The 15484-nt window shown below is 36.0% G+C and overlaps 1 protein-coding gene across 1 annotated transcript in view; it reads right to left on the reverse strand.

The window, feature by feature from the left end:
* LOC106462068 (histone H3-like centromeric protein cnp1) overlaps positions 1-15450 on the reverse strand; it is a 20013-nt gene extending 4563 nt beyond the window's left edge. The window contains exons 1-2 of the mRNA XM_013921950.2: positions 14955-15450; positions 3564-3738 (exon numbers count right to left, since the gene is read on the reverse strand). Coding sequence (XP_013777404.1) covers positions 3564-3738; positions 14955-15034 — 255 coding nt within the window. The 5' untranslated portion in view covers positions 15035-15450. The remainder of the gene's footprint in view (positions 1-3563; positions 3739-14954) is intronic.
* Positions 15451-15484: the final 34 nt, after the last annotated feature.

Here is a 15484-nt window from a genome sequence, read left to right on the forward strand (position 1 = left end):
TCACAGTGTTATATATATATATATACACACACACACACACACTTTTGATTGGATCCCAATCTGTAGCCATAGAGTGATATGTTCCAAATCACTAAAATCACAATGAGAAAATAAGCAACACCAAAGTGGACAAACCTTCTCCTCCACCTGAAGAAGCCTGAGAGGCAACATTCCAGGCTTGGAATGACAGAATCATGTATGCTTTACTCAACCAAAGGATCAAAACTCATCTGCTCTGAAATTATGAACATTCATACTCTCTCCCCAACTGAGTGGGCAAGGAGTCCTCCACTGACCCCCCAAATTATGGGGAGGACATAGAACAACTGTGCTCAACCAAGGACCCAGGATGGGACCACTCAGTGTTCAGAATTATGAAGAGATAGTAGACCTCCTTCCATGAACAATATTGATAAAAAATAATGGCCATGCACACTCCAACCAGTTAGCTGATCATAAAATCTGAACCAGTATTACGAGTAGGCTTCCACGTAGGCTGGCACCACTCCTACCGACATCTGTAAAAAACATGGGTAGGAGGGCTCCCAACTTTGCCCTCTTCTCCAAGAGTGAAGGTAACATTCTGTAGGAAAAGCCTCGGTCCACCATCCCAGTCACTGGAAACTGGGTGTGGTAAGGACTCCCTAGCTCCAGTAGTAGAGTCTGGGGGGGTAATGCGTGTTGGGGAGTCCTGAGGAACAGTGCTCTGGAAACAGTACAATAGATGAACCAAGTTCCCTAAATTTTTACAAGGAAACCAACCACAATTTATTCAATCCGATGATTGGCAGGGACTGGCAGGATCCCCTTTAGCTTTACTCATGATAGTCCATGATTGGCAGTCCAGTACAGTATGGTGATACCACCTGGCAAGCTCCTAGGTGGTCTTATGGAACACCTCGTTTCTACAGAGCCTGATGCAACCGGTAATAATTATAGTGAAATAGTGCTTGCTAGTGCAGAACTGGTTTGATAAAATCACACCTGTCTGGGCAACACTTGCCACAGAGTCGGATCCTGTGAAAACAAAGTAAGGGACCCTGAAAGGTAGAAATAAAAATACTCACCCTTCTGAATAATCTAGCAGAAATAGTTAAGATAGCTACAGGGGGTAGTCAAAAATCCTCAAATAAAGAGACTGCCAGATCAGGCAAATAACATATTAATAAATGTATTGGGGGAGGTCTAGACACCAGTCTGCACAGTAACCTCCACCAGGCAATTCGACCAGACAGCTAAGGACATAGAAAAAAAAATCTGATTAGATGTGACTCACAGAAGATATCTCACCTTCAAAGAGAGCCCAGAATAAAGTGTTGTCTAGTGCCTCTAAAGGTATTAATGCAGGCAACAAAACCTTCAAGATCCTCACTGAACATGACCAATATCGAAATCTGATTGGACAGAGAGAAAGAATGAGCAGATGAATCACAGAAAAGGATTGAACCCCTTTCCTGCCTGACAGTGCTGGGTAAGAAAAACTGGTCTGAGGATGTAGAGAGAAAAAGAAAGTGATCTGTGGACAAACAATGCAAATCACTCCAACCAGTGATGTCCATAGGTCAGCAGCTACAAAAAATAAACTTGAAGGTAAAGGGGATACATGGCATATACAAGAGTCGGGTCACAAACAGGTGCAGAGAAAGAACATGTAACCTAAATCTACCTGTTGGGTAACTGGAATAGTCATTTGGGGCCAATTACCCAAAATGATGTGAAGAATCTGGGGAGTACTGAGGACTCAAAAATAAAGGGGATACATAGCATATAAGAGTCAGGTCACAAACAGGTGCAGAGAAAGAACACGTAACCTGAATCTACCTGTTAGGTAACTGGAATGGTCATTTGGGACCAATTACCCAAAACGATGCGAGGAATCTGGGGAGTACTGGGGACTCAAAAATATGTAGTTGTGAAAATCCAACGGTAGTCAATAAGACCGCCATAAACAATTGCGATTGTGGAAGACCTCTGTCAAAGAGCCAAGTCAAAAAATGAGTTATGGTTGACACCACTGGTTGAAAAGGGTTCAAACTCCTCTCAATACAACATTGGCAATATGCAGGTCATTAATTTTGAGAAAAGTGATTTACGGACTAAGCAGAAACTAAGCCAGATACATGTGAACATTAAAAAGTAAACCCCAATGCCATGTGAAAAAAGCATAACCTCTATGTAGGTGGAGAGTATCACAAGACAATTATCACCAAAGGCAATTGAGTGGGGAATAAAAGACTGGAGCAAGTGAGAAAAAATCAGACTAATGCTTAGATGGGCAAAGTAGAAACCCTGGCAGTCGAGTAACAGCTACAAGTGGCAGCAGAGGTAAGTATGTTTTGGAAATAGTCATCACACACTGTTCTTTAGCAGATTACAAGAGTATTTGACACAAAGTGTCTTCACAATGCTACCTCATCTTCTTGAATATAAGGCTGGTTGCAACAGGCAACTAGTCAGTGACTTGATGCTTTGAAGGTCCACACAGGCCTTATGGACATTTCTCAATTTTTGTCAAATGTTTCCTTATTTGCATAACACAATGAAATGTGCACTTGCCAGTTACTTTAAAATTAATTTACCATATCTTGAATAACAGATTTTAATTGATCAGCCTAGATGACTTGGGCATTATTACAATGTCAGTTTTTTAATAAGTTGACTATAAGCTCCTATATTGAAAGAAATGTTTATAACTCTTCTAGATAATTCTCAACTAATCATCTTTTCTTTTTAGAATTTTTTTTCTAATAATCCTTATAATTTGGGTTGGACTACTCATATTCTAGGTTTTTTTTTAAAACACTCCCTTTCTGTGTAACTCTAAGATAAAGCTTCCAATGTGTGTTAAAGAGTTTAGAAGTACAAAACTACAAATTGTTACAGCTTTTGAAATGTATTAATTAATGTTTGGCTTATAACAACTTCTAGAAATCACCAATGTCAAAAATGATAATAATTATTAAATGAAAATTGAAAATGAAAAAGAGAGAGCCTACATTAGACTCCTAGCAGATCACTTATAAAATACTAACTACTAAATTGATTATAGGACATCCCATAATAAACAGCATTTAACCAAAGAGTCTTGAGAATGTAATGTTCCATAAAATGGTAAAAACTATTAAAAATCAAAAAACTAATATCATATTTACCTCTCCATGCAACAATGCTAAGCTTCATTCTACTCATGCTAATGTAAGTTACAGAATAAATTAGTACCTTATAAGCTAAATGATCAAATTTTGATGAAATTTTTTACTAATGGTTTTCTCAATCACTGAAAATTATAAACAAAATGTATCAAAATTAACTTGGTTTTTATAGTAATCTCTGTACCATTTTATTTCTCAGGAGAATCCCCTATGAACAGCTGGAAAGAGACTGATAAATGATCTTCTGTAATTTCAACAATTACAAGTTATACTTTTTTTGTTTGTTTATGAGGTTAAAAATTTCTGATTGAACTTTATGTTAAAACATTCTATAAGTGTTATAATCTAAGTAATTTTTGCACTAACTTCAGACTTATAGAAATTACCAGAAATACTCGTAAAGTAACGTACTGTAGATTTTTGAAATTTACGGATTTCAAGTAAGGCTCGAGTTCCAGGTCGATAACGACGTTTTCTGGTTGGTGGAGTTTGATCATCTCTTGGAGAACCATTTGAAACAGGCCCAGACTGTTCAGACAAATGTCTGCTTCTTGTAAGGGAGGTATTAGTTGGTCTACTTTTCTGGCTAAAGATTTATTAAAAAACAATTTACAATGTACTCTCTATACAGGGCTAATACAAAATACATTTGATATATATGAAGAGATGGTTGAAAAACCATAAAACCTACAGCTTTGGCAGTTAGTACAGATACATAAAAATATGTGGTACACACTTATATAAAGAAAAAGAAGAAACATAGGTGCTTCTGCAATGAGACCTTGAAACAATTAATTTTATTTCATCTCAAGAACGTAGCAGTATCAATGCAAGTAGAGATGGGTGATTAACGCAATTACGCATGAGCATCAATTACATTGATCAATGTCAAGGAAACAACTAATCAGTATTAGCATTTCCAGTTATTACTATTTTTGATTATTCTAGATGTCCAAGCCTCATTTAAGAATAATCAATTAATAAGCAAACCATTAACTGATTAGCAAATTCCACTAATGATCCAGCTGTAAATGTATTGTTTGTTTGTTTTGAATTTTGCACAAAGCTACGTGAGGGCTATCTGCACTAGCTATCCCTAATTTTGCAGTGAAAGACTAGAGGGAAAGCATCTAGTCATCACCACCCACCGCCAACTCTTGGGCTACTGTTTTACCAATGAATAGTGGGATTGACAGTCACATTATAACACCCCCTAGGCTGAAAGGACGAGCATGTTTGGTGTGATGGGAATTCAAACCCGCAGATTATGAGTCAAACGCCCTAACCACCTTGGCCCTGTAAATGTAAGTCACATCAAATGTTTGGTATACACTTCATTCCTTTCAAAAAGAGTTCAGACAACATAACATTTGATGGCCAGAAGTATATCTTCAGAAACGTGACTCAAGTAATGTTGACTGTTGAATGAGATTTTTTACAGAAGTATATCTTCAGAAACGTGACTCAAGTAATGTTGACTGTTGAATGAGATTTTTTACAGAAGTATGTCTTCAGTAACATGACTCAAGTAATGTTGACTGTTGAATGAGATTTTTTACAGAAGTATATCTTCAGAAACGTGACTCAAGTAATGTTGACTGTTGAATGAGATTTTTTACAGAAGTATGTCTTCAGTAACATGACTCAAGTAATGTTGACTGTTGAATGAGATTTTTTACAGAAGTATATCTTTAGTAACGTGACTCAAGTAATGTTGACTGTTGAATGAGATTTTTTACAGAAGTATATCTTCAGTAACGTGACTCAAGTAATGTTGACTGTTGAATGATATTTTTTACAGAAGTATATCTTCAGTAACGTGACTCAAGTAATGTAGACTGTTGAATGATATTTTTTTGCTCAAGTGTGAATATCTAGCAATAAGAATCCCACTAATCAATGAGTGAAGAAATGAGTTTTAACATCAAAATCACACTTTTAATATCATGTGATAATATGGTTTCAACATCACCTTGCAGGAACACCCACAGGTCCAACTAAGTAGATTAAGGGCACCATGTAATTTTGCTCCCCTTGCACTATGAGATCTTGTTATGCCACTTGCACTACCTATGGCCTTTTATCCTTCAAATGTGTTTTACACTTTTCTTAAACACCCATACCACCTGGCAAAACTATGGTTTGTATGGTTCTTCTAACACTTATTTTGTGACAGCTGTGTATTATCTCAATATTTTTAGTTATTATTAACACAAAGTCTGAAGAAGAGGCAAGAAAATTACTACTACTGTAGATAAATCAATAAATTATATGTGCACATTACAAAAATGTTTTCTCATATAAAGTTAAAAAAAAATAAATTTGGGTTCAGTATTATTTCTCACCAAAGAAAGGTGTCTTTTTTAAACAGAAGTTTATCAACATGAAGAAAAATATCACATCCACATCACATCACCAGGAAAATCATTTCACAAGTTCAAAACTCAAAGAATTTTGCCAAAAAAAAAAAAAAAGGCTGAGTCTATATACACCACACCTGCATTTATTACTCCCATTATCCAACATTATATTTCCAATTCTACAACTCTCAAACAATTCACTCAGAAGCAGATTATTTAAGTTTCTAAAAATTTTAAATATTGAAAGCTTCTTACAGTTCTGCACTCCAAAGTAAACAATTCTAAACCCTGTCTTCATTGGACAAAAAACAGCCAAGTATCATTCTAATAGACAATCTCTGCACTTTTTCAACGTGTTCATTTGTTGCAGAAGAATCCAAACTACACAAATATCCTAAATGAAGCCTCATTACATTTGTACAATAATCTTCTTACTCTTAGTTTCATAAACGGATCTGTCCTTTTAATAGAAATACATACTTAGATAAAGCCTTCAAGTTTCCTCAAAAATATTCATTAGAGTTAGATTCTCCACATTTCCTCACCTTAAATGTATTGTTTGTTTTTGAATTTTGTGCAAAGCTACACGAGGGCTATCTGCGCTAGCCGTCCCTAATTTAGCAGTGTAAGACTAGAGGGAAGGCAGTTAATCATCACCACCCACCGTCAACTCTTGGGCTACTCTTTTACCAACGAATAGTGGGATTGACCGTCACATTATAATGCCCCCACGGCTGAAAGGGCGAGCATGTTTGGTGGGACAGGGATTCGAACCCGCGACCTTCAGATTGCGAGTCGAGTGCCTTATCCACCTGGCCATGCCGGGCCCCTTTAAATGTATCACTTTACACATATCAATATTAAACACTTTTCAAGCCCTCATAAGTTCTTGATTACACTCATCAAGATTGTCCACTTTATCCTCAATGTTTGTCATGAAAATGTAGTTTATAATTCAAATTTTAATGTTATCTAAGTTTTAATTTTTTAATTTTAAAAGGAAATATTAAAAAATATTTAAATTTTACTCTTCATTGTCGTGTTATACATCCGTGCTTAGATTTCTCCATTTTAGAATTATCTAACATCAAAAATAGGATAATTGAGGCTTACACCCATTTAAAAACATAAACTACACATAATGATAAGCAAAAAGATAAAATTTGAACCTCCTACCTTCTTAGATTTGCTGAGATAAACACATTTGTCAAAATCATTAAAGAAACTACTTTCATCTTTTCATGCCAATGATCTACATTACATCTGCTTGTCTGATGGACAGCTTTATAAGTAACAGAAAGTGATTATAATTTACAATAATTTTTATATTTATCAGTTAAAAATGGTAGTCAATAAAAATAAAAGCTTCATATGTGTTGAGTAAATTTTTACCATAGCATAATGTAAGTTATAGATTAGTCAGAAAGGTGGATAAATTATAATAGTATTGGGACATTGTGTTCTAGTGCCTGGTAATTTTGTGTTCTAAAATGCACATTTGAAAGCTGCATGAATTATTCTTATGACAATCAACAAAGTGAGAAAAAAAATTAGGGTTACTGAACCTATGGCATCCAAGAACAAAAAGGCCTGAACTCAGACATAGGTGCCAAATTTCTTGATATTTTATCTATTGTTATATATTTTTTAACAAAAAGTAACTAAAATGTCTAAAATTACACCAGCACATATGAAATTTGATACCATCTAATGCTGGGACATGAGCTATTAGGTAAAACTTTATACTGAAAATTATGGCTTTTCTTGTGTGCAGTGGATACAAAGACTGGCAATAAACCAATAGAATCAAAAGAAAATAGATGTGCAAAGGTTAACAGTTGAAACTGTGAAGATAATTAAACTGAAGACCTTGTGACATGTAATGAATTAAAAGAAAAACATATTATTAACTCTATTTTACATATATATTTCAACTGATCATTTCACTGTACATTGATGATTTTGCTAGTCACTGTTAAGGTAGAGAAAATAGAAACTTTTGATATTCATTTAGAAAGTTCTAGTGATTATACAAAGGAAATAGAAAAACTGGAAGATAAAAAGAAGTAATTATATTCTTAGCACAAAAAGTTAACATTTTCCTAAACTAAAAATGTATTTCTGATAGATACTTACCTCCTTTCACAAAATAGCTTTTCTCATTAGTAATGCCCTCTATTGGCACAAATTTTCAATGCTCACCACTAGTCTTCTATCTCCTGCATATTTACATGTAAATGATTATGCAGCAGCTCTCCACTAATACAGGTGCAACATAACCCTTATCGTAACCAGTGCCCTCTCCGCAATTGCACTCATTAATCACTTCAAAATTGGTCAGAAGACCTACACCACATATCACCGGAAGTGGGGAGATTGGGTGGGAAATGTGATCACAGAAATGTATTTATCAGAAATATATTTTCAGTTTAGGAAAATGTTAACTTCCGATACAATATCTTACCCTGCTCACAAAATAGCTAAATTCTCACATTGAACTAGTGGAGGGCTGGGTTATAAAAATTATCCGCTTTTAGGAAGCACAAAAAGAGAGACCATGAGGTATGGAACCAAAAAAGTAAATACCATACCTCAGTGGGAGGCCACACCACATCTGATCCAGGTATACTCTTTGCTCTTTTATGACTGTGTTGTGTACATAAAAGGTGGAAAAATCCTTTAATATGTATTACCTATTAATCGGACCCTGGGTGTCAAGCGGCTAGGGTGTGACAGATCGTAGTGGTAGTTCAGCCTCATCCAACACCTGGCAGTATCTGGAATTGTACATAACTGTACAATAGGCAGAGGATCACCTACCTCTTCACTTCTAAACAGCAATCAGTTGGGAAAACAAGCTTCCATGTCAAAATACATCTCCACTTGTCAGTATCTCCAACCCAACCAATACCTGTTACACTACAAACCGACATGCAGCAGGTGGTAGGAAGGTGGAAAGCCCCAGAGGGATGACATCTCCAATCCAAAACCTGATGGCATGGGTATGGTTCTCCCAGTCTACAGTAGGAAGAGGGTACCCGATTATAAACATATGGGAATATATGTTTTGCATCCATCTACAACCAACACCAGATTTACCAGGAACTGACATCCAGCACACAGTAGAAGAGGGACCACAAACCTTGTGTGCATCTCCAGTCCAAAACAAGGCAGCATTGTTTTTTTCCCAACCAGTTTCTGGTAGGAGGAGGGATACCAGCCAGAACATGTGTGAGGACTTACTTAGCTGAACCATCTCCAAACAACATCTGATCCCCTGAGAATTGCATCCAGAGAATGGTAGGTAGGAGAAACACCTTACCCTGAGAGAAAACTGACATGGTGGAGTGCTTCAAACAAAACCTAGTGGCATCTGGCATTGTATGTCAGGTTCACAGCAGGAGGGGCATTGCACTGTTGACACAATTCTAATCATGACTGGGCCATCTCCAACCAACACCAGACCCATCAGGAATGTACATCTGGAGGATGGTAAGAAGGAGGAATACCATGATGGGAAAAACCAATCTGCCAGATATATATTAATATGACATAGTGCTACAACCAAAACCTAGCAACATATGGAATTGTACATAAGGTCTGCAGTAGGAAGTGTTATACACCATCAACACCCACAGAATGCCACCACCTTACTCTCAACTGAGTAGTATGGTGCATCACTCAGGAGAACAGGCCTCCATGGTCCACCACCCCAGTGGCTAGGAAATTGGTAAGAACTCTCATACTCCACTAGAAGAAAGGATGAAAAAAATGTGTTGGACTGCATCACCAGAGACAGTGCAGTGGATGATTGTGATATCCTGTTTTGAAAAGCAGAAATACTACATCGATCAAGTAACGCCCAGCAGCATCTGTAATTGTCTCAATGCCACGGAGCAGAGATGGGCAGCAATCCCTGTCTGCTTTACTCACATGTGTCCACGAGTGTACAGTCTGGGACAAACATTTATGAAGCAAAAGACCACTAGAGAGAACTACTAGCAGCCCTATGTAACACCCCATTTTAAAGATGTGCATAACCTAATCCTGTGATGTAATTGTTGCAGCATAGATGACAATTGAACGGAGACACACAACCAACACTAGGCAGCATTTGGAAGTTTACACCAGGCCTGCGGTAGGAAGAGCTCAACATAATTGACATCAAGCATGGTCACAGGATGGACAATGCTGATTTTCAAAAATAAAAAATATACCTGGTCAAGCACCACTCATCACAGAGTGGGATCCATAATACACTAGCAAAAAGGACCCTGTAAATAAAGAAATAGCACAACTATAGTACTCACCAGTCATAACAACACCATGATGAATAAGATGGTGACTGGAGATAATTGAAAACCCACTAAGCAAGAAATGGTAACATGATGTAAATAATATGAAACAAAGGTATGAGGTGTAGTCTACATACTGGCCCCGATGATGACTTCCAAAGGAAGACAGAAATGAGCAGCTACGGATATGGTGAGGTGATGGCTTTGATGAGAAAATCCCCTAAAAAGGCGACACTCTTCAGGCAGAAAGGAAGAATACACCTGCTTAATTAACTAGAAAATTCAACTTGTAGGATAATGGAAAGGTCCCAGGATACAAAAGGATTCTATGGAATAAACAAACACTTAAGGGAACCATGGAATGGAGCAGAGTGAGTGAGATACCATCAGAGGGCCGAAACAGAACACAGGAAGTGGCCAGGATCAGAGCGGTCATAAATGTGGGAAATGTAGGACAATGACATTAGAGAAAGTTAAATTACCCCCCCCCCCCTAGCAGCAGAAGTCGTGGGCAAAAATGAACTGTCAGGGAAGAGAAGAACATAGGAACTGTGAAACAATATATGACGAGAATAAATCACAAAGATCTGAGGTTGCTACTGACTACAGGTTAATAATATGAATAACAGGAATTTTAATGGAAGGTGATCTAGGGAACATGAAGGCAAAGGTTCAAATGGAGGAAGAGTGAGAATGAAGGACAACATTAAGATTCCAATCCAGAAGAGAGACAGGGCAGGTACGACGGGAAATGGAAAATGAATCAAGTAACAAAGACAACACGGGAGAGTGTAGACAGAGGCAAGCTAAATAAATCTGAATGTGCAAGATAATTCAGCTTGATAGTCAGCAATCGAGGAAACTGACAGTCCCCTATCAAAAAGGCAAGCAAAAAATGTAGTCAACTGTGGTAAGGAAGGTTGTGAAGGATGATATCCCCAACAGAGTGACCAGCAGTGAAAAATATACCATTTATGCTGATAAACCACTAAGAAGGAAGGATGGACAATCAATAACGTAACATGCCTGGAAAATTCGGATTGTCGGGCGAAGGACCAGATGAAAGCCATGTATGAAGGTGGAGGGGGGGAATGGACAGATAACTCATGCCTGATTGAGGTTGACAAAGGAGCATAGGAGACAATAGCAAAGGAAGGGGTGGTGACACCAAAGATTTGTACAGAAGCGAAAACCATGTCTGAGCAGGCCAAAGCTGAGCCACTATGAGCACATGACATGGAATGGTCTGAATCAAAGAGAGGACTCTGGGAAGAAGATGAACAGGATGATATGCATACAAGTAATATCCATTCCAGTTTTGACTGAGAGTATCAACAGCTTCTTCCAGAGGATGAGAAATGGGGGAGACCAAAAAAACCCAATTGTCTTGTTTCTGTAGTAATGTCTTCATATGGAATATCATGAATACCATTTTCATGCTCCAGCTGCTTTAGGAATATGAATGGGAGAAATGACAGGAAGCTATATCTTTGTAAATACATACCCTATTGGCATCATTTCTGTACACAGCCATTTTTTCTGTATGGTATAAAGGGTAGAGAACAATGGTCTTATAATTCACTTTGTTACTTTTGTATCCACACTCCTGATCCTCAACTTTCCTCTGGTACAGTATCCAGTAACAACCATGCTGTGTACCACTTTTGGAAATTTCTATTCCTCCATTGAACAGCAGAAAATGGCACGGGGTATGGTACAGTTATGAAAATACATGTACGCATCATTGAGTTATTAAGAACTGTCATTTTTCCCTGACTAGGTACCATTAATAGTTTTCTACAGTTGGTCTTCCTTTCCTAGATATGTTGAGAAAGAAACTTGTTTTCCTTTTACATCTGGAGATTCTTCTTGATTATGTTGTGTATTGTTACCTGGCACACATGGATGGCTTATACCACTGATCTTTGTGACCATGAATTCTCACCTGCTACAAGATGCCACACTTTGCATATAACAGCTAGGGTATGGTTTGTTGTAGGTCTCTTTCTGGACGGTCTTGATACCCCAAGTTAGTACATATACCTTTGTTTTCCAATTAATTAAGTATAAGGAATATCTTCATGTTCGAAATTCTAAATCCATGATCCGAGCATATTTTTCATTCTCCGAGTGTATGAATATTTGACATTATAAAGGGCTGTTACAAACCCTTCCCAAAAGTGATCAGTTTTCAGTTGCATCATACTACCTAAGAAATGCCAAACAATTTCAAAATATAGTTCTGATACATGCCATTCTACTGCATCTTTATATCGGCTATGGTTGTCATGTGACTTGCTGATTCACATATCCAAAATAATTTTAATATAATGTATTCTGTATTCTTGAAGCAGAATATTTTGGCAAACACTAGCCATCTCAAAATAATACTTTGCTGGTGCTCAGGCCACCTTTATGTTCATATTTTTGGCACATTCGGATCTTGATGTCCTTCTCCTTTATAGCTAATGAACACCAATTCACCAATGTCAGAAACATGAAAAACGTTCTAACAAACTTTGAAATAGGCTGTTTATTCTGTCCATCCAAGTAAAGCCTACCCAGCTTTGCATAGCCATTATTCATTAAAAACAAACTTCTACCAAGAATTTTATCAATATTACATCTGTCTATTGATATGTTTCACAAAACTCAATGAAAGTTTATCCACCTCAGTGTACACAATAATGTCATGCCAAGGAGTGCATCATTTGCAAAACAGAACACAAGGAGCACACATGATCAGATCTGCTTGTTAACCTCCAAAATTATAAAATAATAGACTAATGTTAATTTGAACAATAAATTTGTTTTAATTTTAAAGTAATCCTTCAACTGATATTTTGTATTTAAATTCCAGGAGTTAAGGAAGAATTTAAAGAAAATTGTCATTTTATCAGGAGCTTTCAGGGCCTGGAAGTGAAAAAACTGATTTCCAGAAGCTTTGCAAATGCTGGAGAGAAAACAAGTCCAAAATCTCATAGTATAATTGGGGTATGACAATACTAACCCATCTCTGTTCTCTTTCCAACATGTTGATTTCCATCCAGTGGTAAGGAAACGAAGATGGTACTCTAAACAAAACTTCAGAAGTATTATAGAATACCAGAATAACTTTCCTATATTTTGAAATCGAAATTCTTATCAAGAGAACCAAGAACTAATTGCTCTTTTTCTCCAAAGTTTAGAAATCAACAGAGGGCTTTGTTTTACAAACACTCCTAAATTTTTTTTTCTCATTATACCACCAGTGCTCTTCTTACTTAATAAAGAAGTCTTTTCTAAATTTTCACCCTCAAGTATGACTTTGCAGTCAATATTAACACCCATTATGTTCTAGCCCATTCCCTAGACTGCCAAGATCCTCCTTAACAAGACTAACATTCTCATCAAAGAATTTAGAAATGTCACTGTCAAAGAGGCAACTGTTCATGGTTCTCATCTACACTCAGGACTTGAAAAACAAGTGTCATTCTGGTAGCTCTTTGTAGGTGATTACAATACCATTTCTAGAAAAATCTAATAACAAAAAAAGATAAAAACTAAAACACAAGTTTATCACAATTCTTACGAGTTACACAAAAATATTAGCTAATCAGCAAAAATTTAAATATATCATGGGCCATTATCTTTTACATTTCTTTTATGATGTGTTTTACTATGTGTAGTTTTTGCCTATATTCATAAAAGCATTTATTACGGATAAACTCACACTGATTACATTCACAACACTGCATTTTCCTTGGCTTAATTCAAGGTTACAATGAGAGGCATATTTCCCAAACCAGGTCTAACTCAAAGAGGTAAGCCAAAATTAAAACATAGGCCTGCATTAAAAGATTAGAAAAGACTAAGTGAGAAAAGGCCATTCAGTCCAACAAGATCACTTAACAAACCAGCCAATTTAACTATAACCTTCTCAAATCTTTTTTTTCACTGTTGAAACTACATACTATGGTAAAATTATTTTCATCAGACACTCCATTACATTCATGATCCAAATGTTTGTAGAAAAATTATCAGCCCTAGCCTTCAGATGTTCTTTTATGCACTGTTCTAAATGATGTGTGGTTGATCCTGTATAATCTCCTCCAAATTGAGGACAAACATAATGATAAACAATGTTTTCTCATTTTTAATGTCCAAAATAAGTGATATTGCATGTGGTATGACTGCATAAGTATGGATTTAAAAAATTTTTTGAAACAGGAATTCTCTTTACCAACGCTATAATTTTTTTCTAAATGTTTATAAATAACAATTTAATTTTAATTAAAAAATAAATGTTTGTTTTTGATTGCTTTAATTTTCATATTAGCCACATTACTAGAAATACAGATAAAAAGTTTTGAAATCATTGAATTATAGCCCGACTAAACTGATCATTTAAACAGTTGTTTTAATTTTGACTTATTTAGGTTATTTTAGAACTAGTCAACACTACTTAATCCAAATTACTATATTATAGTTTTGTTTGTTGTTAAGCACAAAGCTAAACAATGGGCTATTCTGTGCTGTGTCCACCATGGGTATTGAAACCCGGTTTTGGCATTACAAGTATTCAGACTTACCTTTGTGCCACTTGAAGGCCTATATTATCATTATAGTGAAAGTTTCTTCTTTACATAAGAAAAATACTGCTCAAATGGTGACCTCCAGATTATATCTACCATATGAAATGAAGGAATGTTTCAAAAATTACTTAATATAAAACAAACAGAAGGTGAAAATAGCAAGATAAATACCATATTAGAATAATGAAGTGGTTAAAAATATTATGAAGCTACTGCCACCATTTTTTTTTTATTTGCTTGTTTAGGGGAGTGACTACCATGTTGTCGGGAATTGTGTACTAGTCGATTAGTTAGCCAATCAATTAATCAGTTAGCACATACCACTAATCACCCAGCTCTACAACACACTACTCATATGAGACCTTACAATGTTTTCTATAGTGTGATGATAATCTCCCTATTCTTCAGCTCACACCATTTGTAAACAGATCTCAGAACCTGATTTGCTATTTTTATCACTCTCAACATAACCTTAGTACAGTTTTTTAGCACAAACTATACACTTGTTAGAAACAATAAACAGTAATTTTGTCGAGGTTTTAGTTAATTTGCCTGTTGAAAATATGTACCTACCTTGAACTTGGTGTTTCAGCGGGTATAAGCGTTTCTCTTTTCTTTGGAGTCTTTTTCTTTCTCTGCTGTGCTCGTGGCATAGTGACAGTCAATGAAAAGCAGCTACTGATAACCAGTTGTACATCTCACTTTGACATGATACTATAGCATTAAAAATATTACTCATTATGATCCTATATTTCATTAAAATTTTGAAATCTGGAAATTATTCTGTTAACCCTAGAATTACCAATGGGAAACCCCTAGCCTTTAAGACACATTTTCCTGAACTATTATATACTAAATTCCTTGTAGGTTAATGTTTTTTATTGGTTACAGGGTCATTAATAACATACAATTTTTCAAAAAACAAAAAAGTTAATTACTGCTAGTGTCCTCTACATATTTTACATAAAAGAAGAGTGAAATAACTCATTTACTTAGAAGTACTATAACAAAAAACAAAAATTTCTCAGTATAATTAATATATGAACTCTGTTAATAGTGAAGGTTGGTATCTGGTGGGTTAATACACAGAGATATGCCTCCTA

Source organism: Limulus polyphemus, unplaced genomic scaffold (assembly GCF_000517525.1).
Source record: "Limulus polyphemus unplaced genomic scaffold, Limulus_polyphemus-2.1.2 Scaffold1087, whole genome shotgun sequence".
Classification (NCBI taxonomy): Eukaryota; Metazoa; Arthropoda; class Merostomata; order Xiphosura; family Limulidae; genus Limulus; species Limulus polyphemus.